General features: G+C 38.5%; 1 protein-coding gene across 11 annotated transcripts in view; it reads right to left on the bottom strand.

Moving 5' to 3' along the window:
* ZNF532 (zinc finger protein 532) overlaps positions 1-26,031 on the bottom strand; it is an 83,983-nt gene that overhangs the window by 8,102 nt on the left and 49,850 nt on the right. For 10 of the 11 annotated variants that reach the window (XM_008163361.4, XM_005303858.4, XM_042860217.2 and 7 more), the window contains 4 exons: positions 20,679-20,860; positions 16,720-16,896; positions 8,550-8,712; positions 5,008-5,286 (listed from right to left, as the gene is read on the bottom strand). In XM_008163361.4, the coding sequence (XP_008161583.1) occupies positions 5,008-5,286; positions 8,550-8,712; positions 16,720-16,896; positions 20,679-20,860 (801 nt within the window). Of the gene's footprint in view, positions 1-722; positions 907-5,007; positions 5,287-8,549; positions 8,713-16,719; positions 16,897-20,678; positions 20,861-26,031 lie in introns of all 11 variants that reach the window. The other variant, XR_010602126.1, reaches the window with a different exon arrangement.

The raw sequence follows: 26,031 nt of genomic DNA, 5'->3' as shown, positions 1-26,031 counted from the left end.
AATCCATCTATTCCTATCCATCAGCTTCAAAGCAATGAGCAGCAAGGACTTTTCCAGGAGGATGACATTAAGTTCTGGCTCCATTCATTCCTATCCCCTGCAGCCAAATAGCCCCTACATAAATACCAATTCTTAAACAACTCTCAAACCCTTGATCTCATATGGGCATTTCAATGTCACAGAGGTACATGTCTTGAATGTAGAACACCTCTCCAGATCTGCCCAACCTAACTTAAAATCCCCAAACAACCCTAAATCCTAACTTTACAACAGGCTGAGGACAAAAGGGAATGTTTCCGATTGCTTGTGCTGCCAGAAATAAGAGGAACTGAAGATGATTTTAGGGACAGTTATTTCATCTCTACAGTTTCGAATGCCAGATCGTCAGCTGGTGTGCACATCCTCCCTAATGGTTACACTGCTTAGGAATGACTGCAGGACCTCTGACAGATAATGGGGAAAATATATCAAATGGGGTTAATCCTAAATTAGAAGTTTTTACAGACACAGTCCTGTCTGACCCCAACTTCCATTTTATATTTAATCTTTAAAATCGTGACTCCTTAGGCCAGTTGAAAAAATTTTTAAACCATTTTCTCCTGTGATATTGCAAAATTATTAGTCCCATTTGAGGGATTAAGACTCTGTTCAGCAAGATATTTAAATATGTGCCTAACTTTAAGCATGTAAGGAGCCCCACTGAAGCTTATGGGACTACTCACATTCTTACAGGTAAGCACTCCATAATTGCCCTGTTCTGGTCATTCCGCCTGAAGCAGCTGGCATTGGCCACTGTTGGAAGACAGGATACTGGGCTAGATGGACCATTGGTCAGACCCAGTATGGCTGTTCTTATGTTTCTTAAGTAGCATGCTTCTTCAGGGTATAAATCCCTTGTACACGTTTCTAAAAGAAAAGACATTTGGAGGGACATGAGCTGAAGACAATCTGAAACCACATTTTTAGAATATATAAATGCCTCGTGGTATGCTTTAAAGTTCGGCAAGAGCTATGGATGACTACTTCTCATGGTGAAGCCACGAATGTGTTATATGGGCCATCCAAAAATGTTATACCACATCACACCCCCATGTATTCTCTTTACTCAGCCTATTTCAGAGGAAAAAAAGCTTTTTTTGAGAATTTAATTGTTTTTATTGGTACTATTTTTCATATCCTCCACCTGTAAAGCCAGGCTTCGTTAGCACCATGAATCCAACTATAGAGGCCTCCCTGGAGAGAAAAACCACAAATACATTTTTGAAAAATGGGAAATTCATTTACATCGTTTCACAAAAATTTAGTCTTTTTTCTGTGCTGACATTTTGGGAAAAAAAGTAATTAAAATTTGGAATTTTTCAACAAGTCCTACAGATTTTAGAAATCTGTAAAAACTACCTAAAATAGTTTTCTATACATAATAATGTCATGGTTTTATATCTCAGGAGTGCTAGATCTAGAAGGAAGGGACATGTCTCGTTGTGAAGCTAGAATTCTCTCCTTTTCCAAATATACAGATAGAAAATTCCGTATATATATTTCCACATAAAGCTCCTATATCTACCCCTCTTTGGTCATGAGATATGAACCTGACACTAGTGCAACACAGAGTAATGTCTACCTGCACTGCAGGCCATTATAATTTTCAGGAATTTCCACAATTGGGGAAAAAAGGAAACATTTCTCTAGCACAGTGGTTCCAAAATTTGTTCTGCTGCTTGTGCAGGGAAAGCCCCTGGTAGGCCGGGCCGGTTTGTTTACCTGCCGCATCCGCAGGTTCGGCCGATCGCGGCTCCCAGTGGCCACGGTTCGCTGCTCCAGGCCAATGGGGGCTGCTGGAAGCGGCGCAGGCTGAGGGACATACTGGGGCTTTCCCTGCACAAGCAGTGGAACAAGTTTGGGAACCACTGCTCTAGCATATTTTGTTTCTTTTGTAAATGTCTGTTACAAGCTGTTCCGATGTTTGAAATGTCAATAGAACAAGTCAGAAAATGTTGGTAACTTTGAAGAAGAGATTGTGCACTTGTGCAGTAATTGTGGATCTTCGAAAAGTATGTCCCTATGGATGATCCACTTCATGTGTGTCTGCATCTCTTGAGCCCTTGATCAGAGATTTTCCATTAACTGTGTCTGTTCAGCCCATGCATGCTCCCTATATCTTATTGTGTTGGACACCGGGGCTATATAGGGATGTGCAGGTGAACTGCCCTCAGGTCCTTCTCCACGCAAATGTTCCATAGAGAACAGTCCAAAGCAGAAGGGAAGGCGGGCAGGTAGTGGAGCACCCAAGGAGGACACAGCTTGAGAAACTGCAGTTACTGCACAAGATGAGTAATCTTTTTTTCTTTAAGTAGTGTCCTTATGGGTGCTTCACTTCAGATGACTTCCGAGCAGTATTCCCAGAGAGAAGAGGAAGTTTTGGAACTAAGTCCAGAACTGAAGATCGTACTTCATTACCAACTGCCATATCGGATCTAGTGGCATGGATCAAAGTGTAATGTTTAGAAAATGTATATAATGAAGCCCATGTTGCAGCCCTAATATCTCAGATACTGACACATTCCTAAGTAATGTTGTGGATGTTGCTTGTGATCTGGTAGACTGCGTTATCACCATTTGCAGGGGGTGAATGTCCGCAGTACCAAAACTAGTGATAATACACCCAGATATCTATCTTGATAGACCCATGATCTGTACACAGAGACTATCTGTGAAACAGATGAACAGTCTAGGTGACATTTCAAAATTGTTTGGTCCTATCTAAATATAAAGCCAACCCCCTTCTAATATCCAAGACATGAGAACAGGTCACATGCAAAGAGCTATGCTGTTTTGGAAAAAACACAGGTAGATGAATGAATTGGTTAAGGTGGAACTCCAACAGTACTCTTAGGTAAAAATTTAGGGTGTGGCCATAAATACACTTTATGCTTGAAGACCTTAAAGGGGTGATCTGCCATCAAGGCTCCAATCTCTCTGATCCTATAGGCTGACATGATGGCTATTAAAAAGGCTTCCTTCACAGATAAATGGAGCAGCGAACAGGTTGCCATTGGTTCAAATGGAGGTCTCATAAAGTAACTGAGTATGAGGTTGAGGTCTCAGGTTGGGGTGGCAGAAATGGCATGATATTTATCAGAGGTAGTTTCTACCAGGTAAATCATGTTTTTTATTGCCCCTGGAAAACTAGTTAGTCCCGGTTTGCGAGATTTTCTATTTTAAATACTGCTTCATTTACATTTAGTATTAGTTACATATTCATAATGGGATCACATAAAGCAGTAGATTCAGAGATTAATTTTGGGTTGTAGAAAGCGAGGACTTTGGTTCGTCTGTTACAGACAGGTCCTTAGTGTATCTGGACTCCTGTGGTACCAAGTAGGAGAATGGTACTGACATGGTACTGAGGATGCAGAGGCCAAAGCTTATGGTGGAGGAGGGCCCTAACAACGCAGGCATCAATGGTGTTTGGAGCCACTGCTTGCTTGGTTCCGAGGGTGCTGAATGGGTAGGTACTGACGGAGGGCTGAGCCCACTGGTGTCAGTTTGGAATGTTTACACATGCTCTCCTTGTGCTGTGGCCCTGTTGGAGCCAAGCTCCAGGACTTTCCAGCTCCACCAGAACTGGAGGAGGAGTTCTTCGACTCAACAATACTAAGCTGAGAGGTTGAGGCTTTGGAGACCGTAAATCTCGAAGGGGACCTGGGTTTTTTTGGAGCTGGCTTCTTAAGATGAGAGTCTGCACTCCTCTTTTTAGAAACCTTAGCCGAAGCCTCCAAAATCTTCCTATTTCTAAGGGGACGTGTTTGCCAAGATTGAAGGAGTTCTCGATCTGTCCAGAGACAGATGTACGGAAGGTTTTTCTAACCTGATTCAAAAGCTGTCAAAGGGAGTGTTGCATCCTCAACAGTCTGAGTTTAATCTCCCATTTCTTCCTTAACCTGGATTTGAGAGCCAGGCAGAAGCTTCACTTCTGGGAGATATGGCACTCACCCAAGCAATGGACACACTTACAGTGGCTATCGCTAAGAGGTAGAGCCTCTCGGCAGGAGAGGCAGAGTATAAAACTTGACGAGCCAGGCATGCCCTACCTGGAGAATAAGGCTCCCCAAGGGGAGGGAGAGAAACAAAACAATCCTCTCATTACATATCTCTAACTAAAACTATTACTAATAACTAACCTATACTAACTAAACAAACAATGATAAGAAAAAAGTGTATACAAGATAGCAGAGGCACGTTCAAGGCAGACCTGCTCAAGCTCTATCTCAGGCCAAGATGGCTGAGAAATAACTGACAGAGGTTCAACCACGCATCCCTGTATATTCTCAGTGTCTGGCATGAGGAAGCATTTGGAGAATGTGAAGGCCAAATGGACACTGCTAACGGAAAATCTCTGATCAAAGGCTCAAGAGGCGCATGGGCACCTGAAGAGGAGCACCCATAGGAACACTACTCGAAGAAGAAAAATGGGGTTTTTTGGTGGATTTTTTTTCTATTTTTTGACTAGCTCTAAATGTTATTAGACCTAGAAGAGGCAGTCAAAGATGCATGAGGAATGCAACATAGGTCTGTAATTTACAACAACCACACTCATCTGGCCAAACAAAAACAAAAAAAATTATGTCCCCTGGAACCAAACTGTTAAAGCAGTGTGAGGGGAGGGGAATGGAAAGAGAATCAGAAATCAGTTTAGCTGACTCAGAAAATTTTCATAGGAACTTTTTTCAGTCATTCCATCTGTTCTTGAACAACCTTTTTTATTGACTAAATAACCCTACAATTAACTGAGGGCGATGAGAGTCTTTCAGTAGAAACGTAAAAAGCTAAGCAATATAAAAGGAAAAAGGAAATGGATATGAGAACAGGGAAGAAAAAAATAGAGCACAAAATGAAATAATCAGAAACATTATCACTCTATTTATAAAGGTCTACTGAATTTGAAAAAAAAATAACTGTTTCTATTTTAGTATTAATTCATCTAATTTGGAAGCTACAGTAATTTACCTTTCCATGCTCTTTCCTCATGTGGGATATGTACACATCTCTCTGAGTGAAGAGTCGATCGCATTCCCAGCACGTCCAGCCAGGGTTGGTTACTTTTTTGGGCTCTGCTTTCTTTACAGGAGAGGGAGATTTCTTCTCCAGCTTTTCTGTTCCGTTGACGGATTTTGTATCCTCTTTGTTGTGACTGGCTGAGTTTTGAGTTGTGGGTTTAGTGCTCAGGAGCAAATTTATACCCAAGTTTGGTGGCCCCTCAACACTTTTCAACGTTCCATGCATAGACTAAAATATAAACAATAAAAACGTTACAAAAGAGTTTGCTATTGGTGTGGCTAAAATGTAAAAAATTATCTGACTAAAGGCTTTACTTCTTTCTACCCCTCATGATATAAATCTATTTATCAGACCACTTGTAATATAAGGACACCCAAAACATGTTTAGATAAAAACAAGGTTGCAGTACAAACAAGCAACATAAAAATGTGTGAGTGAGAGGTTTAACTTGCTTTTTTTTGGCGGGGGGGGGGGAGAGCTTTCTTAAAAGGCCTTCTTTAACATGATTAACTCTAATTTTTCATTTTACTTGCACAATAAAGTGGAACAATCTTCCCTAATGTGGACCACCTGATGTACAGTTTAGCTTATGCTTTCCTGTAAATATGTTTGCATTGACAGAGTTTGGGCAGCAATATTGGGAAAGAGATACAAGTAAAGATGGCTTTTGAAAGATTAAATAACTCAGTTAATAATCCCTTTCAACCACGAATTTGCCAGTCAGGAGATTACCTTCACATATGAAAGTCTTGCCTTCCAATTGCCAGTGTTCTCATGGCCTCTTACACTGTCCATTACCTTTGCCTTGCTGGTTTGCATGTCCAGCCACTCCGAATATAATCATCCTATCTTATAGCTGGGCTGAGCATGTAGACCCAGCAGCCAAAACCATTCAATATGTTGTTGAACCAGAGGAAACTGATACTGGGATATAAAGCTGATACTTTAGCAAAGCCAAACTATCTCAGTATTAGGCTCTTCTTTGTAGGATAACCAGATGATTCCCATTGGCTGTTTGCCAGGTACCTCGCAAATGTCATACTCAGCTGTGCTGTGGGACAGAACTGTCTTTCTGTTTAAGTGGTCTCTACAGAAATTAATGCCATTTACTTTCAAAACCAAAATGTTTCATTAAAAAACGGTGACTAAAAAGATAAGGTGCTTTCACTTCACCCATTTGACATTTAAAAAGATGAAAGGTTAACTCTTTTTAGCATGTCTAAATAAGCTACTAGCTAATGTAATTAAATCTATTCCCATTACAAGTTGACAAAAACTCTATGAAAGGTAATGAAAAAAAGACATAATTTCTGGGGTGTGGAGGAAAGGTGTAAAAATGGTTGCTCATTTTAAAGTATTCTGCACATTTTTAACTTAAGATAATGTTAGCTATCAGAGTCAAATGTTTTATTCTTTACATACCAAAAAAAATACATTAAAAGAACATTAAAATTGCAAAGTTAAGCACTTAAAAGGCTGCCCAGGCAAGCTTAATTCACCCCTCTTGTTTGTATCCATTATGAAACAGTCTTTAATTACATGATCACACATTTTTTTCCAGAGAACCCCACCCTCAATGAAATGGCTGTAAGAATTTTTAATGTGAACAAAACAACATATCATTCCCCAATGTTGTTCTCAAGAATAGCTAAATCATTTTCAATTAAATTAAAAATCAGCCTGAGACATACAAGATTTCAGCCCAAACAGTAAAAAGTGATAAGCAACTAAAAACAGGGCCTTATAATGGAAAGAGTTAAGCAATCTTAACTATAGGTGTAGCTATCAACTCCACCTCTGCCTTAAAACCAATTGGTTTCAAATACTGTACAAACAATACACATATAACTATATATGCATGTGTGTGTATATGCCACTATTTATTCCTGTTTAGAACTGAAGAAGCTGTACACAGCACAAAGGGGATGCTTTCAGTAAGTTGCTAAGAGAAGTATATCCCCTTGCTTGATCGTTGAGCAAGAAAATGATGCAAGAGTTAGATACGAAGGCAAGTAAAGGGCTAGCTTAATAAACATTACTGCAGGTCAATAATAATTAAAGTATCTGGCAAAATGCAACAAGATTATGACATAAATTCTCACCGAAAATGTGTCACAGGTCTTAAAATGGGAGCTAACAGAGGTTTAGAGCACTGAAAATACCTTGTCCTCACTTCTCAAAACATCTTTTGTCATCCCATACATTTGACAAATATGCTATTTTCCCTCATATTTTCAACTATAGGATAAAGTCACCTAAGAGCAGATACATAACCTGAAGACAAACGTATGAGAGTGCATGCAATGGTCAGGAGGTAACCATGTCTGGTACAATACTTGAAACCAGTTTTTCTGGAATACAAATTGCCATAGTGGGATTCAGTTGTTTATGGCATCATATTCGCAGCAGAAAACCCCGGAATTTAAAGAAAAAATAATTTCTAGTCTCCTCCCCTATCTGGGGTGTAGATGAGAAAGAACTTTAGGGTATATTGTGTGTTTTTAAAAGAGCTGGTTTCTCAGAATTGCTGTTTTTGCCTTCAGCGCAAATCTCAGCTACTTCCCAGGTAGTAAGTGCCATAGCTCAGGCTGAAATTCAACGTGCTGATTTCAGCAAAGACTAGGAGTCTGATTCTCCACTGCCCTGCACCTTGTTAAGTCATTTATGTCAGTGTAAAGGAAATGCAAAGTGGATGTCAAATGCCACTATTCTGGTTCACACCACTTTACAATGGCGCATGATGACACAAGGTACAGGGCAATGATGAATCACACCCTTGTGGTTTAAGGAATCTAAGAGTTGCTAAGCCCTCCAGTGCTTTAAAAACAAGGTAAAGCAATATATTTAAAATAAATGGCTAACCAATTGCAGCTGGGAATGGGTGGGGTGGGGTTATTATCTCTTAATAGCACAGATTGGAAGGATAACAGCCAGAGTTCTCCAGTAAATCATCTTCTTGTGTAAATATAGTTATGAGATACTCTGTTTAATTTTACCTTCTAAGGGTATATATATTTCTGCATCCATACAAGTAACACAATGTTTCTCTTATCAGTGAGTTCTGAGTACAGAAAGCTTGATTCTGTAATGAGCTAAGCACCATCAACTCCCAACTGACTTCAGCGAGAGCTGATGATACTTAGCACACACTGTAGGAGATGCCAACACTTAGCAGGATTGGGTGCATAAATCTCACTGTAACCAGTATTATTTTTATAATATATCATCTTGCATGCAATACACACAGTCACTGGCAATATATAAAATACTAATGTTCACACAGAGAAATCGAGTTAGTGACTAGAACATACAGATTCTATATTTTAACTGCTTAGAGATATTAACTGCAAATTACTCTTTAGGAATAACTACCACCTATTACTTTTAGTAGTTTTCTCATAATTTTGTGCTTTTCTGTGATGATTTTGTGTAAGGCTTTAAATGTGACAAATGCTGTATAAGAATTCAAATGAAAGGAGATGCTCACACACCTTGATATGATCCATCATAAGTTGCTTCTGTGCATATAAAAGAGAACAGTCCGGACACTTGAAAACAGACACCTTCTGGTTTTCAATGTGTTGATCAAAGTGGCGATACAGCAAGGGTTGCAGGGTAAACACGGTGTCACACATGGAACATTTATATATTATTCTAAAAACAGAAGAAGTTCAGTAAATAAAAGTCAAGTCATCCTGATCACTTATCAGCAGGAATTACTGTTAAATTTCTTTTTATCACAGGTGAGACCAAATGTATGTATACATGAACATATTGGTCTGTTGTGGAAAATTGAAAATGAAAAAGATACAACTAATTTAAGAATAATCCTCCAAATGGAAAGTAAAGCAGCACTCAAGAAAAACAGTATTAAAATCCAAAACCAATGGCACATTTATACCTATTTATAACCGTTATACATAAAACCAGTAAATGCTTCTGACAAGATTTTTCCCAACATATATATCTTTAAATCTTTAATTCACATTTATAACAAAAGGGCTGTTGGTCTACCTGACTTTGGAATTCAAAGGCACTAACTTGAAGGGGTTACTGATTTGATCAAGAGTGCTAACATGTTAAGTCAGGTTCACTTTTGGCTTAGATGTGTCTTCTCAACTTCTTGAACTATTAGTCCAATCCATTCAGTCTCTTTGAAGCTGAAATTTCACTGGAAGGCAGCCTTTCTATTTGGCAATTTAAATTTTTTCATCAGCTACTTATTTCAAAGCATTGTACAGAAATGACCAAAGCACAGCTTCTAGTACTGCTGATGCAGGACTGCTGGAAACAGCAAAAGCCAATTGTGTAATTTTAATAGCAAGTGACTCAACTTCCTTCCTGTATTACAATATTCTCATAAAGATGTTAACTAGCAACAAAAGTACGTTATAATGAGTCAGCTGATGATTAAGTAATGCATAAATTCATCCAGACTTTATAAAAAGGCTGGTGAAGAATCTAAGATAGTAATTAACAAGGACCAAAACAGGCTGAATTAGTAAGGGACATTGTAACAGCAGTCTCTGAAAGCGAGTTAAAATGACAACATAAAAATGCTTCCTAAAATTAAGGAAAAATTATGAATTAATCTTGAAATGAGTATCATTTCAGAGAATTCTGACTCTGTCAAGCTCCCCACCAATAAGTAATAAACCAGAATGAAACTAGGATGTGCTAATGAAATGGAGAGATCAAGTCAGTTCACAGAGAGGGTAACCCTCTGGTCTAAGTGAAAGAACTAATACTACATAATAATGGTTTGAGGCTGGTTGCATTTTGCCAATGATTCTGCAAAGAACCTGGAATGTTATGCACTGGTTTTCTTTTCATGATTTTTTATTTGTTTGTTTTGCCTATTTACATGTTTGGCTCTCTATAAGAAATTTACTTTAATTTTTAAATAAAAATGCGCTGTCAAGATTGGTAGGTCCAAAATTTATCCTCTTTTTCATATATCTGTTTATAAAGCCCATGTAATTCCCTTTATTTCTTCAGAACTGTTGTAATTTTTCTTTAGAAAAAGGAAAGAAAGAAAATGGCATCTGAAAGGGAAAAACAACATAGAAACATGGGAACTGCCATATTTGATCAGACCAGTGGTCCAACTAACCTAGTATCCACTGATTGTGGTGGTAGCAGCCACTTTATAGAAAAGTGTAAGTATCTACAGTCCCCTGACATTTTTTCATCATCAACATTTCTAAAATTTACTTTTTAAATGTTAATCATAATTTCCCAATGTTAATAAATATTCAGTTGAATCATACTGTTACTGGTTGTATTTTGTCCCTAAACTACTGGAAGAGCTAACTCTGTTAAAGGGAAATCCTCAACTACCGGTGCCCAGTCAGAGCACCTGAGCAGAATGCTGGCGAGAGATGCAGAGCAAAGGAATCTTCCCCCGACCACAGAGCTATTTCGGACATGTACCATGCACATCACTTAAGCCCTAAGCATGCAGTAGCACCTGTGCCCATAATGCATCCATAGGGGATGGGGAGAACCCAAGGATTCACATGGCAATGTGTTCACCCTCCACCATTTGGCACACTGGGAGCTGCTATGTAGCTCTATACTTTATAGGGGATGCACACTCCCGGTGATGGTCTGGCTCAGCAGTAATGCAACAGTTTAAAATGGTAATATTTTATTTACAGCATTCTTCATTTTTATGTGAGAATATAAAGAGCTACTCACTAGCAAGAGTATTTGTAATTTTCATTTATTCATACATTTTGTAAAGAAGATGTGTATTTCCATCAATAATAACAGATGGCATGTATCAGATATTTTGTGATGTGACTCATCTCTGATAAAGTGTTTTACAAAGCTAATTAATAATTATAACCAGGTTTGGAAACTGAGGCACGGGAAGGTTAAGAGACTTGAACAAGGTTATACACCATGGCACTGACCCTCCAAACAATTGTCACCCATGGCAGCACACTAGACAGAACACTAGAATCCTGACTCCTGATACCCATCACTACCCACTTGATTACACTGCTAGAAACTAAGAAGGGAATAAAATGACATCATTCTGATTCCACACAGTTTGAGTGAGAAAATGGCAGAAGTGGCAAGAACTCAAAGTTAATATCCTTGCTCTGACTATAAACATATATTTCAAATAAAATCTTGTACATTATAAATCAGAAAAACTTAGTAGGTCATCTAAGGTACAGTTCCACAGCCAATGACTTGAGTGGAAACTGTTTCAGGCCCCTAATCTACAAATTTGCGACTACAGGATTGTTTATATTGTCAAATGGTGGAATATTATGTTAGTACTTTCTAATTTGCTTTGCTTTCTGATCTTTTCATTGTATTTAAAGTAAATTAATCCTTGAGTAATCACTGCATGTGTAATGGAGCAACACAGTGCTCGTTAGCAAAACCAGCTAATATCGATAGGAGAAAATAAATCTGCTACTGAGACTATTACACCTCTTTAAAAATATCAGCTTCTTAATATTCACATTTTAAATAAACGTTTAAGTTAAGTCAAAGTTGCTCTGCTTTTGCAGAAGTTCAGAATCTTCCTGATAGAAGTCCAAATTCCCAAGTCATCTATTTTCAGAATAAACTCAACTAATTCAAATTGATACAGATATTCTGTATGGTATGCTGTATCATGGTAGACACATGGATCCAATTCATTACAAAATATTTCTTTCAGCCACATTTTCAAAGTTAGGTATATACAACTGAGCACATATATTTGTGAATCAAATAAATAATGTGAGTCAATACCAAATGTGTCTAGCTAAGGCCCTGATCTAACAAAGTACTAAAGCATGTGTTTAAGGGCTATGCTCGATCAGGACCTAAATTACTGTAGCCCCAATTCAACAAAATACTAAAACACATGCCTTACTTAAAGCTCATGAGTAGTCTAGTTGAGGTCAGTGGATTGGGGCCTATATGCATGCACATGCTAAATATTTCCTCACAAATACTATGCACCAACAATTGTATGTGGGAAATGCACTTATTTCAATCTGTGAAAATCTGGCCAATAGAAATTCTAAAAATGTCTTTAGAACAAATAAACATGGAATCTATAGGTAGATACCTGAACATCACATTAAAAGACAATTAGTAATTTTAAAGGTGTCTCTATTAGGACATGGCATTTCTCCTTCCAATAATTTATTTTTCTATATAAATGATAATTGTACAATAATATACTATATTGTATACCAACAGTCTAATGTTATTAATAAATTGGTTCCATAAATATTAATTTCCCCAAGGTTTAAAAGGAGATTATCAATAAAAAAAAAATCTTACTGCTATTCCTAAGAGCATACTAGCTATAAAGAAAAAGTCACACAGGAGCTTCTTTAGCCCATAAAATAAATTAAGCTATCCCTGACGAGATTGGTGTGTGTGTGGAGAATTAAAATTGAAAAAGCCTTCCTTTTCCCCATATTAAAATAATCTCATTTGTACCTATTGAGAGCCATTCTACCTAATGTGGTTTTTCATAAAACAGGTTAAAATGAAATTTAAGAAGTGAAATCATATCTTATTTGCTGCATCTGTTCTGATAAACAGACATTAGTAATACAATTATAAATCATGCAATTCCACTAAATGCCAAGGGCATACAGTGGCTTACTTAATGCTCTATCTCCATTAGTTCCTGCAAACAAAACAGACTGTATGAGCAGTTGACTGCCCCAACTGCAAACGTGGTGCACATCCCTGTGTAGGGTCAAAACTCACCTCCATCCTAGGGTTTCACTTTTGTAACAAACAGAAGAACAATAAGGCAACTGTAAGTCCACTTCAAGCCTTCTGTCCAGGCTGGGCTGCTCCCAGTGTTCCTAGTTCAGGTTGGACAGGCCCTTGCTATCAAACTTTCCCGCTGACACACAAAAACCCTGTGTCAGGAGAGCCCAGGCCTGAAGCCTATTTTCCCCTTCAGCCAGAGGGTCCTTCATTCATTCCTGGAGAGGTGTTTCAGGGGGTGGCTCCAGCCCTTGTCTTCAGGACAGACATATAAATCCTTCCTGACCCTGTCCACCCATCACACCTTATTTTCTGAGGTGCTGAGCACACACAATTCCCAGAGGCATTGCAGGCAGCGGTTCCTGACCAATGGGAGTGGCAGAGCTGGTTGGCCGCGCTTCCACCTAGGTACTGAGGGAAGGGGATTTCGCCACTTCCGGGGAGGTGCGGAGCCAGGTAGGGAGCCTGCCAGCCCTGCCAATTCCCCCCCTACCCCAGCACCAGCGGGGCTCTCAAGCTGCGCGCCCCCAGGCTGCCTCCCCCTCCAGCGCCTGCGGTGCCCTTGGGCCATCCCCTGCAGCACCCACGGCGCCCCCAGGCCACCCCCCTCTAGCACCCGTGGCAGCCCTGGGCCGACCCCTCTCCCCAAGATTTAGTCAGGAGTGTATAGTACAAGGCATGGACAGGTCATGGGCCGTGAATTTTTGTTTACTGCCCATGACCAGTCAATGTCTTTTACTAAAAATACCCATGATTAAAACATAGCCTTAGTGATAACGTATCCTCTGCAGGTGTTTGTGAAGGGTCCGTTTAGCAAAATAAATAAATACATAAAATTGCACTTAAAGAATTAACAGTTGGATTCTCTTAAAATAATTTGCTATAATACAAATGTATAGAGCCCTGCAAATCTGCGGATACATGCTTTATATCCGCAGACCGTGTTTACAGATCACGGATAGATGTGGATCCAAATTTTATATCTAGAGCTCTGCAGATACCTGCTTTATATCCGCGGACCATGTTTGCAGATCGGATATCAAATGCAGATACAAAATTTGTATCTGCACAAAGCTCTACAAATGTATTCCACAAAAATGCATGTTCCTCCTTCTGCATATGGCTCTAACGATACACCAGTTCATATCTACAATTAGGGGAGCCAGCTCAAAAGAATTAACCTGTGCACATGACCTGATATAGTTCAATACGATCAGGATTTATTCAAGATATCTTTTGAACTTTTTCAATGTGAAATAGTCACTTGTAATTTCTGAGCTTAGTTTTTTTTTGCTGGCTGTGAGAGGGCCCTCTGGCTCCTGCCTCTGCTCTGGCTTACAAACTGCTCAGAGACCCTTGTGCCGGTCAAACATCTTGTGTAGTTTATTTACAATGTGGGTTCCCAATACCTTCATACTATATACCGCTCTGCTTCAACAGTCCTATGGAGCCCCCAACTCCTATACCAAGCAGGGAAGGGCAATCTCTCTCTACTTCCTTCCTGTGCCTAATAGCTTAATTAGCCTTCCAGCTCTCCTCCACCACAAATTAGGCACAGCTCTGTTTAACCAGCTCCATTCTACATTGTTTGATTGGAGTGGCTGTGACCAGAGTGCTGAATCAGCTATTCTTGCTCAGCACTGTGTCACACTGGCTTTTACTACTACTACTAATAAAAAAAATCACATAACTAAAAAACTGTTTCCTCACTGTTCAACACAGCAATCTAAAAGTTTCTGAATTAAGTGTTGGCATTTCTGAGCCTACTGTCAGAGATGCCCTCTTGCTAAAAAGGAACATAATTTGCAACAATGGAAACATGGGAATTCAGGGTCAGAGCCCATAGATTAGTTTCAATTCTGCTTCAATATGGGTTTGAACAATCTGAAGAATAAAAATATACTTTGGAATATTAAACACGACAGTGCCAAGTTTAAAAGGCTTAAAATTCGACAGAATGATGCATGCTGCCTTGTTCTTTTACTCTGCCACCTTGAAGTTTTTTTTGAGCATGCAAGGTATTGAAATATACAGTCATGCTCTCTGTGTTTCAGAGCGGCGAGATAGAGCAGAATTCTTGAATATTTTAATACCCGACCTGTACCTAACAATGGAGAAAGCAGGTAGAGGAAGGACAGCTTTGTGGCAAAGGCACTGGGTTGGGATTTAGGCGGTATGTAGGTTCCATTGAGTTCAGCTGGAGCTTACGCTCAGTATTTCTGAAAAACAGGATCCTAAGGCTCAAATCCTAACTCTCCCACAGACCTTGGGTAAATCACTTAATCTCTCTCTAAACCCCTTTGTAGTAAACTGGAAATAATGCTTCCTCATTTAACAGAGGAGTTGTTATGCATCAAAAAAGGCACGTGCAGAGACAGACCAAGGTACATCTGCCTTGACCTTGACAAGCAAGGTTGGAGAATGTTTAGTGGTGGGCCTCTCTCACTTAATGCAGTTGGAATTCTCTTTTTCTTGATGACATGTGCGTCTTGTGAAGGTGCAAGCCTAGCTCAGCACTCCCAAAGGTTGTGGCTAGTAGTGAAGACAAGCCAGGTAGAAAAGACTGATGGGGGACAACATCTCCTGGAGAAAAAACACATCTTGTCATGAAATGGCCTACCTGGGAGAACTTTAGGCCACAGACAATTCTTCCCTGACAGAACAGCATGAGACCAATGAACTGAGAATACCTGGCATTTCTGAGACTGCCAAAAGTGACTATCTACAGTCCTGTGAGCAAAAGTGACTGAAAGAACCAAGTTCTTTGGAGTCATCTGCTCTGCAATATGTTAAGCATTTATCTTTCCTGGTTTGCCAGGCAAACATTATGAAGGAGAAAAGTGCAATAACAGAGCTGACGAATATTAATGATTATTAAGTTACACTAAATGGAAAAGCTATATTAACTAGAGCGCATTCTAGAAGGTATGGAAAGCAAGGGCTCTTTCTGTTGTTTGAAAGGCAGAGCTATACCGAGGAGCTTGGGAGAGAAGAACTGAGGGACGAGATGTATGTAAAAAATTACTCCAATTTCTTTGGTACCTCTGAATGCTGGTTGACATGGAGAAAGTGTGGACCTAATTTAACATATTCAGAGAGACATTATCCTAGTTTCTAATTTCTTTAAGGCTTGTGGTGTTTGCATCCTAAATTAGAGACCATTTCCACAAAACCATAATATTACACTTTTGTCCTGCAGAGCAATTATAATATGGATGACTTATCACTGTAAGCAAAATACTTGCTGATTCACCTGTACATTGTATTCGAAGTTTTAAATCAGAATCAAGTCATCCACGATTATGTCAATCTATCAATATTATTATTGCACTGTAAAAATTTATGAATATACCTTTATTATATCACAGCATAAGCATGCAATTATTTTACTAATTAATGAATAGTATGTTGTGAAATAAATGTCAGCGACCATCATGGTTTCGTCCCCAGGTTGTAGGTTTATGCCTGCAAATAGAACATTAGATGGAAACAGTACTCTGTTAGAATTATAAATGTCTCAACACATTTCAAAAACAGCAAAACGTTAATGGTTTCAACTGTCACTACTGATACTCTAGTTCATGATAAAAAAATGCAGCTGATTTAAAATCATTTAGTTTAACAATGGGGGAAAAAAACACTGAGCAAGACTGAATACAGGTAGCTTCTTGGGTGCAACTGTATCAAGTTTTCTATGCTGCTATGGTTAAAGAAATCTTATTGTTATGTTCACGGAAATCTTATCTTTGCCAAATAAATGACTAGAAAATGTGACATGTACTCCACACATTATCAACAGTATGATAAATTGCTGGTTATCCAGTATGTGACTTTTAACATTATAAATACAACAGAGAATGTAATTTCACTGGTTATTAAAATATAGCATTAGAGTAAGAGCAAAAAATTTGTATTTCTTACTTTGGTTCTCCTATCTTGATACCAGGGTGTTGTGTATAGGCATGAGAATGTGTGCTGGGTGCAGATTTAAATGCCATGGGACAGATAGGACATTTGTAGAAGACTTCACAGTGAGAACCTTGAATGTGAGACTTGAGTGCAGCCACATCAGAGTACACAACATTGCAATGTACACAGCTGTAAGAGGAGGGGAAAAGAGTCAGTCTAACATAACACAGAAGTGTACTAAAATATGTGGAATCAAAACTTGGTTTTAGGCAGATGGAGGAGGGAGGGTTATGCATTCAATCTGATAAAATCATATGATTTGATTGGTTAAAGTACAAATCACAGAGACAAGGTGGGTGAGGTAATAGCTTTTACCGGACCAACTTCTGTTGGTGAGAGAGACAATTGTTCCAATAAAAGATATTACCTCAGCCACCTTGTCTCTCTAATTTCCTGGGACCGACACGGCCACAATAATACTGGAAAGTACAAATCACACATTAAGATCCAACAGAAAGAAAATGGTTATAGACCTAAAAAAGAAAAAAAAGATAACAATAATTAATTTGCAAGATCTAAAGCCAGAGGACAAGATTTGATAATAGTTTTATGCCAACAATAGATAGAATGGCCAATGGAATCTATTCCATCTGTTGATTATAAATAAGAACATTTTAGACCCTATAGGTCCTAGAAAATACATTTTTATCAGGAGTAGGGGATTGTATGAAGAACCATATTGCAATCTAGAAGCTACCAAAAATGAAATACAACAAGAATAACAACTTTACTATATTTATTCAGGTTTAATTTTAATGAAAATGTTTTCTTAACGGAGTGATTTTTCTCTGTACTTAGTCAAATCAATATTTGGACAGAGAAGAGTAAACTTAAATTCAGAGTGATTACACAGGAGCTTTATAATCTTTTCTAAACATCAGGTTGGGATTCTGAAAACATTTTCTAAAATATGCCTTTGAAATCTTAGTGTCTCTGACACCTTCCCACAATTCAATCTACAGTAAAGCAAGTAACATAAATGAATTAATATAAGAACACAGGAATTTCTATACTAGATCAAGTCAGTGGCCCATTTAGTCCAGTATCCTCTCTCCAGTACTAGCGGCTTCAAAGAAATTCCAAAAATACCCTGTAGTGGACAATTATGGAATAACTTGCTTATAGGGAAAGTTTCTTACTAACCCCAATCTTTTGGAAGTTCGCTTGAAGCATGAAGGTTTGTATCCCTTCCAAACTTTATTTCTATCTACTATAATTATGGAAGTTCTCATTAGCCATATAAATGTCCAATCCTTTTGACACCCACTAATCTGCTGGCCTCAATGTTGGCAATGAGTTCCACAGGCCAATTATGCATTGCATTTTAAAAAAATCCTTTTACTGGTTTTAAATTCACTTCCAATTTCATTAACTGTCTCCTTCTTTTTATATTAAGAGAGAAAGGGTAAATTCACTCAATTTACCTTCACTATATCATTTATTATTTTGTATCTATCATATCTCTACCTGTTCATATCTTCTCTAAACTAAACAGTTCCTACCTTTTAAATCTCTCTTCTTATGGAAGATTTTCCATGCCTCTAATTATTTTCGTTACCCATCTCTGAACTCCTTCTATGTCTGTTATATCCTTTTAGAGATACGGTGATCTTATGGAAGAGAGATAGCATGATGATATAGGAAACAATATGCCATTTTTCAGATATGGCAAGCCAAAAGAATTAGGAAACTTTTTGAAAAGTGAAAGCACAATTTTTGAGCACTCATATCTCACAAACATATTGTCTCTGAGATACCTCAAAATTTCTTAAAAAAACCCTCTACTTCAGCATAACAGCATATATGTGAAATTTCAGGTGATTTGGCTTAAATCTGTTAAAGATGGGAGGGGCTCAAATGAAACTTATAAATGAAAACGAACTTCCATCTTAACTACAGACAAACACCTCTCCACAACACTAAATTTTAAGTATCATCATCTTTTTACATTTAACTCCATATTAGTTCTACTTCTAATGTGCTAGTGATATCACAGTCGAGAATTTTTTTTCTTGAAATGAGTTTTTTCCTTATAAATAAAATAATCCACAAATATAAGCATCCACTGTTGACTATAGTCTGCATGTCTGCCTGAATACAGAAGTAGCTCTGCTGAAGATCTGGGTCCCCCTCAGGTCCGGGTCCCCACTCCTGGACTCACTGTTGCAGCAGCTTTTTCTCCCTCAGTTTGAGAGAATCCAGCTTGAGTCAAGTGAGCTGAATTGCCTCAATTTAATTAGCTCAATCAACTAGTCTAGATCACTGGCATCAAACAGCTTCCTTAAATTATTGGACACTGTTCGGAAAGGCAGGAGGAAATACATCCTTCCTCAAGAGAAAGTTTGGTGTTGATGAGGAGATTCTGAGGATTCTAATGAGGAAGAAGATGGATTTTTGTTTTACGCTCATCGGATGGAGTGGAGAAAAGGAACTTTGACGCAGACTGTGGTGAGGGGATCAGACAGTTTCTCATAGGGTTTTGAAGAAAAATCCTGGATAATTTAGCACCATTGTCCTGATTCATTGTGGAAAGTAGATTTTGACTATGAGGGGGTCTTCTGGTTGCTACGACCATATGGGTAGAGGCCAGGTGTCTCTGAGGAAGATGTTGCATCTGAGTTCATCAGATGTTGCATCACAGGTGAATGAGGTATAGGAAGGGAATGGGCTGGGAATGGAAGACTCATCAGAAATCTCCCCCTTCTTCAGCGCACCCGATTACTCAGGAGAAGGGGAAGAAGGAGAGAGAGAATAATCAAGAGACTTTGGGCAGATAAGAGTTGAATCTTTGGCCTGACCTACCCAGGTCACCAAAACCAGAAAGATCCTGCCACAACATCTGCCTAGATGCAGTAAAAAGACTTCATCCTCCCCTCAAAGTACCCTTAATAGAAAACTTCTCAGCCATCATGATAACTGAACTGTGTTTCCTTGAGGGGAAGACATACTATCGGCTGGTGGGATTCTAAATCACACCGCTCTATCTTTAGGTAGCCAGTTAAGACTGACTGCAAGACTATACTGAAGTGCTATGTGCTATGAAGTGCCTGCCGTAGGAGCTGGGAAAAGTTAGGCTCTTCTGAGCTGTTGTCTTGGTGCTGCTCTGTGTTTTGGTGGAATTCTAGGGACTGACAGAGTTTCAAGGCTGCTCAGTGCAAGGCTAGAGGTTTCCTTGATACTCCTCCAATCCTTGTCACCCCACTGATAGTTGCTTCCCAGCAGAAAATGTGGGGAAACACAGGAATTAAAGACTCTCAACAAAGAGCCAAAGTAGCAGACTGTTGCACTCTTTGATGGACAATGTGAACTGGTTTAAAGTATAGTGTAGTGGTAAATCCAGCAGAGGGAACCTGGACTTCCCCAACTGGGGAGAAAGAGTGAGAAAAAGACAGGGAGAAAGACTTCAACAAAGTTACCTTCTGTATCCGATAGACAAGTGGAATACACCCATCAGTGCTTTAAACATACTGTCTAGCAGCAAATACAAACAAGATTATGATTATACTACCAAGACTACCTAAAAGTCAGCTTATGTCTTTTTTTAAAGAAACTGAATTAGTAAAACATGTCTGAATTTATTAGCTTAGAAACTGTATGCCTTAAATATGACATCTCATGGCTGGATGAAATTAGTAATATTCTGACTGAGTACCATACATAAGCAGCAGCCCAAATGCATGGCTGACATCCAGCAAGAATTTTTATCCCAAAATGTGTAGTACAAATAGTACCATAGCCATGACAACTTTAAAACAATAAAGCAGCATCTTGCAAGCAATTTTCACAATAAAGAGAAACTATTTTAGTTTAAGTTTGAAAAACATAGGAAAAAACCATTTATATATGTGTACATATATACATTTATATATATACACAACATATTTTAGTTACACATGTGTAATCATACTGACCGAAAACCAACTCTTCGTGTGTAATGTAGGCAGTTCTTAGTGACGTGGGTCTGGAAGTGGACCGATCTGCAGATTGCTCCACATTCAGGACACGTATATGGAGATTTATGCTGATGAATTCTCTGGTGTGATGCAAAACTGCACTGGTTAGGAAGCAGCATCTGGCAGATATTGCAAGTCTTCTAAACGATAAACCAAAATAGATAAAACAAATGGTTTGGTTCAACTATATGCTTTCTTCTGTCAAACATTATAGTACATTTTAAAAAAAAATCTGTGTTATGGTTGTGATATAAACCAACAAGAGCAGGCAAATTCAGATGTAGGCCCTAGTCCTGGATCCCTTTGTACGATAGAGGCCTCTAAATTGGACATTCTGGGCCTGATATAAAGTCCCCTTTACACACCACTCTGGTACTGTGAAGGAGCCTAAAGGTCCATGTGAACTATATTTATGCCCTTAACTCAGAGTACCACAGAAAAATCTCCCCCACTAAAATAAACTTAAATATGGAGTGTTGTCTTTACTTTTAGATCTCCTTGCTTACGTTGCTTTTTAATTGTAACATCCAAAGTGCCACTTAATTGTGTGTGGGGGAGGGGAAGGTTAATTCATTTTTTTTCTTTAAAAAGGTGGTTTTAAATATATTTACCCACAAGACCAGAGAATTGTGTATGCATTGTAAATATTGCACATGTAAATAAGAACTACATTTATGTAAAATATTTCTAAAGCTTTTCTTTGAAAAGGAGTCTCTGTAAGTGCAGTAGCCACTTTCCCAATCTCAAGCAATTAGTTTTGCTTTTTAGACTAAAAAAATAAATAAAATCCTTTAGTACATGCTGATCACCTGTCAAGTCAGAATCACTAGTACTTTCTGGCTGCTTTGTGCCATTCCAGTGATGGAATTCAAATGATGTAAATCAGATGTAAACACAGATTTAAATTGGGTTTACAGCTCCTTTCCATCACTGGAGAGGCCCAAAGAGGCTGAAGGGTACCTGTGAATCTGGCCCACATAGGTTTTAGTTACATACATGCAAAAAAGCATCTCTAAATAGGTAGGCTACAATACTGGACAGATTTATGCTCAGTGCTTGACTTTAAGCACATGAGCAGTTCCAATGACTTCAACTGAACTATTCACATGCTTAAAATTAAATATTAGATGTTAAGTCTTTGCAAAACAGGATCCCTAATTCCTCTTTTTAATACTTTGTTTTAATAACAAGCTGGTTATAATAAAATAATAAAAAAATTAATAATAATAAGTGATTGATCCAAGGCAGAAAGCTACAAGCCCCAAGCTGAAGCCTGAAATTAAACTAAAAACCAAAACCAGCACATCTCTTAGGTCCTACACTGTAAACCAAGCAATGATATACAGAAATAATGGATAGCTAATGTACAGGACATCTGGTACTTTTTGGTATTTCTATTTTTTCTTCACTAAAAAAAATTAGAGTAAGGAGGTCATTGTCCATGATGAAGTACAACTTTTAAAATGTTCAATTTCTGCTCTAATGGATTTTAGGGTCAATTTTTCAAAAGTGCCCCATGACTTTCAGTGGGACTTATGCTCTTGAGTGACTTAGGCACTTTTGAAAATAAAATCAAGCCTCCTAAGAGATGTAGGCGCTTTTGAAAATAAGACTTTTGAAAACTTTACCCGTAGATGTGCATGTTTTGCTAAAACACAAAACAAAAAATCCTCTATCAATTTGTCTTACAAATAGACTTACTGAATTACTGATTAAACAAAATTGTAATTATGAAATAATTCAATAGAGTGTGTTTATTCTTGCTGTCCCCCTCAAATGGTAGGCATGATATGAAAATGACCATCTCCTCCAATTCTGGACCATTTTCCTTTGAATAATTTTGTGTTTAATAGTAAAGTCCAAAGCTGCTCCTTCACATTATGTTGCAATTATAGTCATAACAGTAGAATCAAAATAGCAATTGTAAACACAACAGTAGAATGTTATAAGTAGGGCCCTACCACATTCGCAGCCATGAAAAACACCTCAGGGTCTTTTGTGTACAGATTTCACGGGGGGGAGACCTGCGTTTCTAAACTGGGGTTCCTGACCCAAAAAGGGGCTGTGGGGGGTTGCAAGGTTATTTTAGGGGGGTTGCAGTATTACCATCCTTACTTCTGTGCTGCCTTCAGAGCTGGGCAGCCAAAGAGTGGCAGTTGTTGGCCGGGTGCCCAACTCTGAAGGCAGTGCCCCACCAGCAGCAGCACAGAAGTAAGGGTGGCAATACCATACCATGCTGAGCTGTTGCCTTCAGAGGTGGGCGGCTGGAGAGTGGCGGCTGCTGACCGAGGGCCCAGCTCTGAAGGCAGCAGCACAGAAGTAAGGGTGGCAATACCATACCATGCCATCTTTACTGCTGCTGGCAGCAGCTCTGCCTTCAGAGCTGGGCTCTAGGCCAGCAGCTGCCGCTCTCCGGCCACCCAGCTCTGAAGGCAGCACCACCGCCAGCAGCAGCGCAGAAGTAAGTGTAGCAGTACCACAACTCCCCCTACAATAACCTTGCAACCCTCCAATAACTTCTTTTTGGGTCAGGACCCCTACAATTACACCACCATGAAATTTCAGATTTAAATATCTGAAATCATGAAATTTACCATTTTTAAAATCCTATGACCGTGAAATTGACCGAAATGGACCCTGAATTTGGTAGGGCCCTAGTTATAAGTAGCTTACATATGGTGCTGACTCATCGTTATTGGCAATTGCATCTATGCACCCATGTAAAGTTAGGGCCTAAACCTGCTCCCAAAGTCAGAGTTTTGATACTGACTACAAAAGAAGCAAGAACAGGTCCTTAATAGTTACTGCGAAAGCTAACATTAAGGGGGTTATTTGTTTTTTAAAAGAATATTAGTAAATACCATGAACCAAAGTAATCCCTCAAACAATTTAACAGTTTGAGAATGTCACGCTTATTCTAACATGCAATATACTTTTTATTAATATTATGGTGATTCTCCACCAGGGTCACAGGCATGTTCCAGTAAGGATTGCTTATCTGAGTAGGATTGCCGGATCAGACCCTAAATATTTAAGGTGAAATCCTGGTTTCATTAAAGCTAATGGGAATTTTGCCTTTGACTTCAATGAGGCCAGTATTTCAGCTGTAAAGGAATTATTTTTTAAAGACACTATTTTAGAAACCTGACAAGAGACAAAAGTAAGTTCATTTTTATTCCTTTCATAATGCAGGATCTCCGTCTAAATGCTTTTGAGGACTCATGCAAACCTTTAAAAAAATTATATAAAGTTTTATTTTAAAGAAGAATGTTAACATGAAATATCTTTAATTCTACACTGAATTAGGGAGTTTATTTTTATGCAGCTCAGTCTTAAACTTTACTTTATAACCTTGATGGCCCTATACGTTGGAACATGGGCTTGTTCTAAGCATGTGCCACAAAATTTCCTCATTTTACACACAAACACACACACACAAACTTTAAAAAGCCAAATATTTGTTCTTAATTGTCCCAACAAATAATTCCTGAAACACTGAATTATGACTTCCATTACTAATAGAACTAATGTGGGGTTTTAATTTTGTGTTCATCACAGGCTTAAGGACAAAAGCCTGACTAACCATAACTCTATTTAAAATGTTCTTACCACATTTATTGAGCTTCAGTACCACTGCCACAATTTATCTTTTGCCATCTACGTATTAACAAGCAGTAATACAATAGTGGAGAATCTGGAGTATTCTTTGATTACATAAGAAAATGGCAAAACAAAACTTCTTATTCCAATAATAGAAATATATGGATTTTTCATATTCCTTCCAAAGTATCTTTGTTTGCAGCACTACAAAAGAAAACCTGGATGTTACGCCACAGAAAAGCCATACACCATTACCAATCCCACTAAGTAATCCTCAATACCAGAAGTGACAGCAAGCACTTTGCATAATTAGTCTACAACACTAACACTCCAGAATGTCACAAAACTCCAGCAATACTAGTTGTCAAAGTAGGCAGTTTGCTACTTTAACAAGTGTAGAAAATATTTGTAATTGTAGCTTCTTACAAGAAGACACTACCAGGGAATTCTACAAGCCAACACTTCTGCTTAGTCTTAAAGGTGCCACAGGACCCTCTGTTGCTTTTTACACTTCTGCTTAACACTTTATGTTGGTTTTAAGGTGGGCCTGAATTTCCATGTCTATCATTCCAACCCACATAAGAACAAAACAGGTTTTTCTCAGTGTGACAAGCATTACATGTCTTCATTTAGGATCTAGGAGTAAGGAGGAAGAGGCTTGGGGGAAAATGGTGGTGAGGAGAAATAAAAACCCACAAGACCAGTTAAGTCATATTAAGGGGTATTGGCTCCACAGCTTCCATGAGAGCTATGCAGTTATACCTCTAAGCCTATCTTACCTGAACATTTTATTACTTCAAGTTCACTATCTTCTCTATATAGCACACTGGCACAATCCTGCACTTACACATGAGTGGGCCCATTGAGTTCAATGGGACTACTTACATGAGTAAAGTTAGGGCTTGTCTACACACTGTGGCAAATAACTCTAACCGGGTGTAATTTGTGAAGCATACTAATTGCGCCATCTGGGCCCTGCTGGCATGCTCTAAAAAGTACCTGCTTTGCACTGACATAGTTCTATACTGCCATGTAAATAAGCCCTTAGTCACAGTATTAGACACATAGTCCATTTCTGCGGTGGTTTGTGTGGATCTTTCACAAAATAACACAGAAGAGTTCCTATAATATATGGAGAAGGACCTCCATGTTCAAACAGTTGGGCCAGCGGGGTTTTTTGGATAGTTTTCTCTTTCCAAGAAATATTTTTTAAAAGAAAAAATTGTTATCTAGACTAAACCAAAACACAACATTTGTGCTACCTGCATTGCAAGAGTAGTTAAAAGGACACTGTGAAGATTGGTAACCCCCAAATAAGAGTTACTGTGCTTTCTATTTGTTTGCAAAATCCAAATAATTCCCTCATCCCCCCCAAATCAATCCACCTTTTCCGACCTCCTCTCCACCCCCCACTGTCCCAAAAAACAAATCAGTGCTAGCAACCCACATTCTTGAGCAACTTTACAATAATAAGCCAGTGCTAGGTACAAGGAAGAACAAAAGTCAAAGAAATAATATTTCTCTTTCAAGTTTCTAAAGGGATATTATAATCAGAGAAAAATTCAAAAATGATTAATAAATACCCACACAATGTCCTTCTGCAACAAACACTATTCCCACAACAATGCTTACAATGACTGATGATAGAGCACAAAAACATATCTTGTCAGAAAAATGAGATATACTGTTGTTACCTAAAGTGGTCGTGTTC

The sequence above is a fragment of the Chrysemys picta genome, chromosome 6 (assembly GCF_011386835.1).
Source record: "Chrysemys picta bellii isolate R12L10 chromosome 6, ASM1138683v2, whole genome shotgun sequence".
NCBI lineage: Eukaryota > Metazoa > Chordata > Testudines > Emydidae > Chrysemys > Chrysemys picta.
This window is presented reverse-complemented; position numbering and strand designations above follow the sequence as displayed.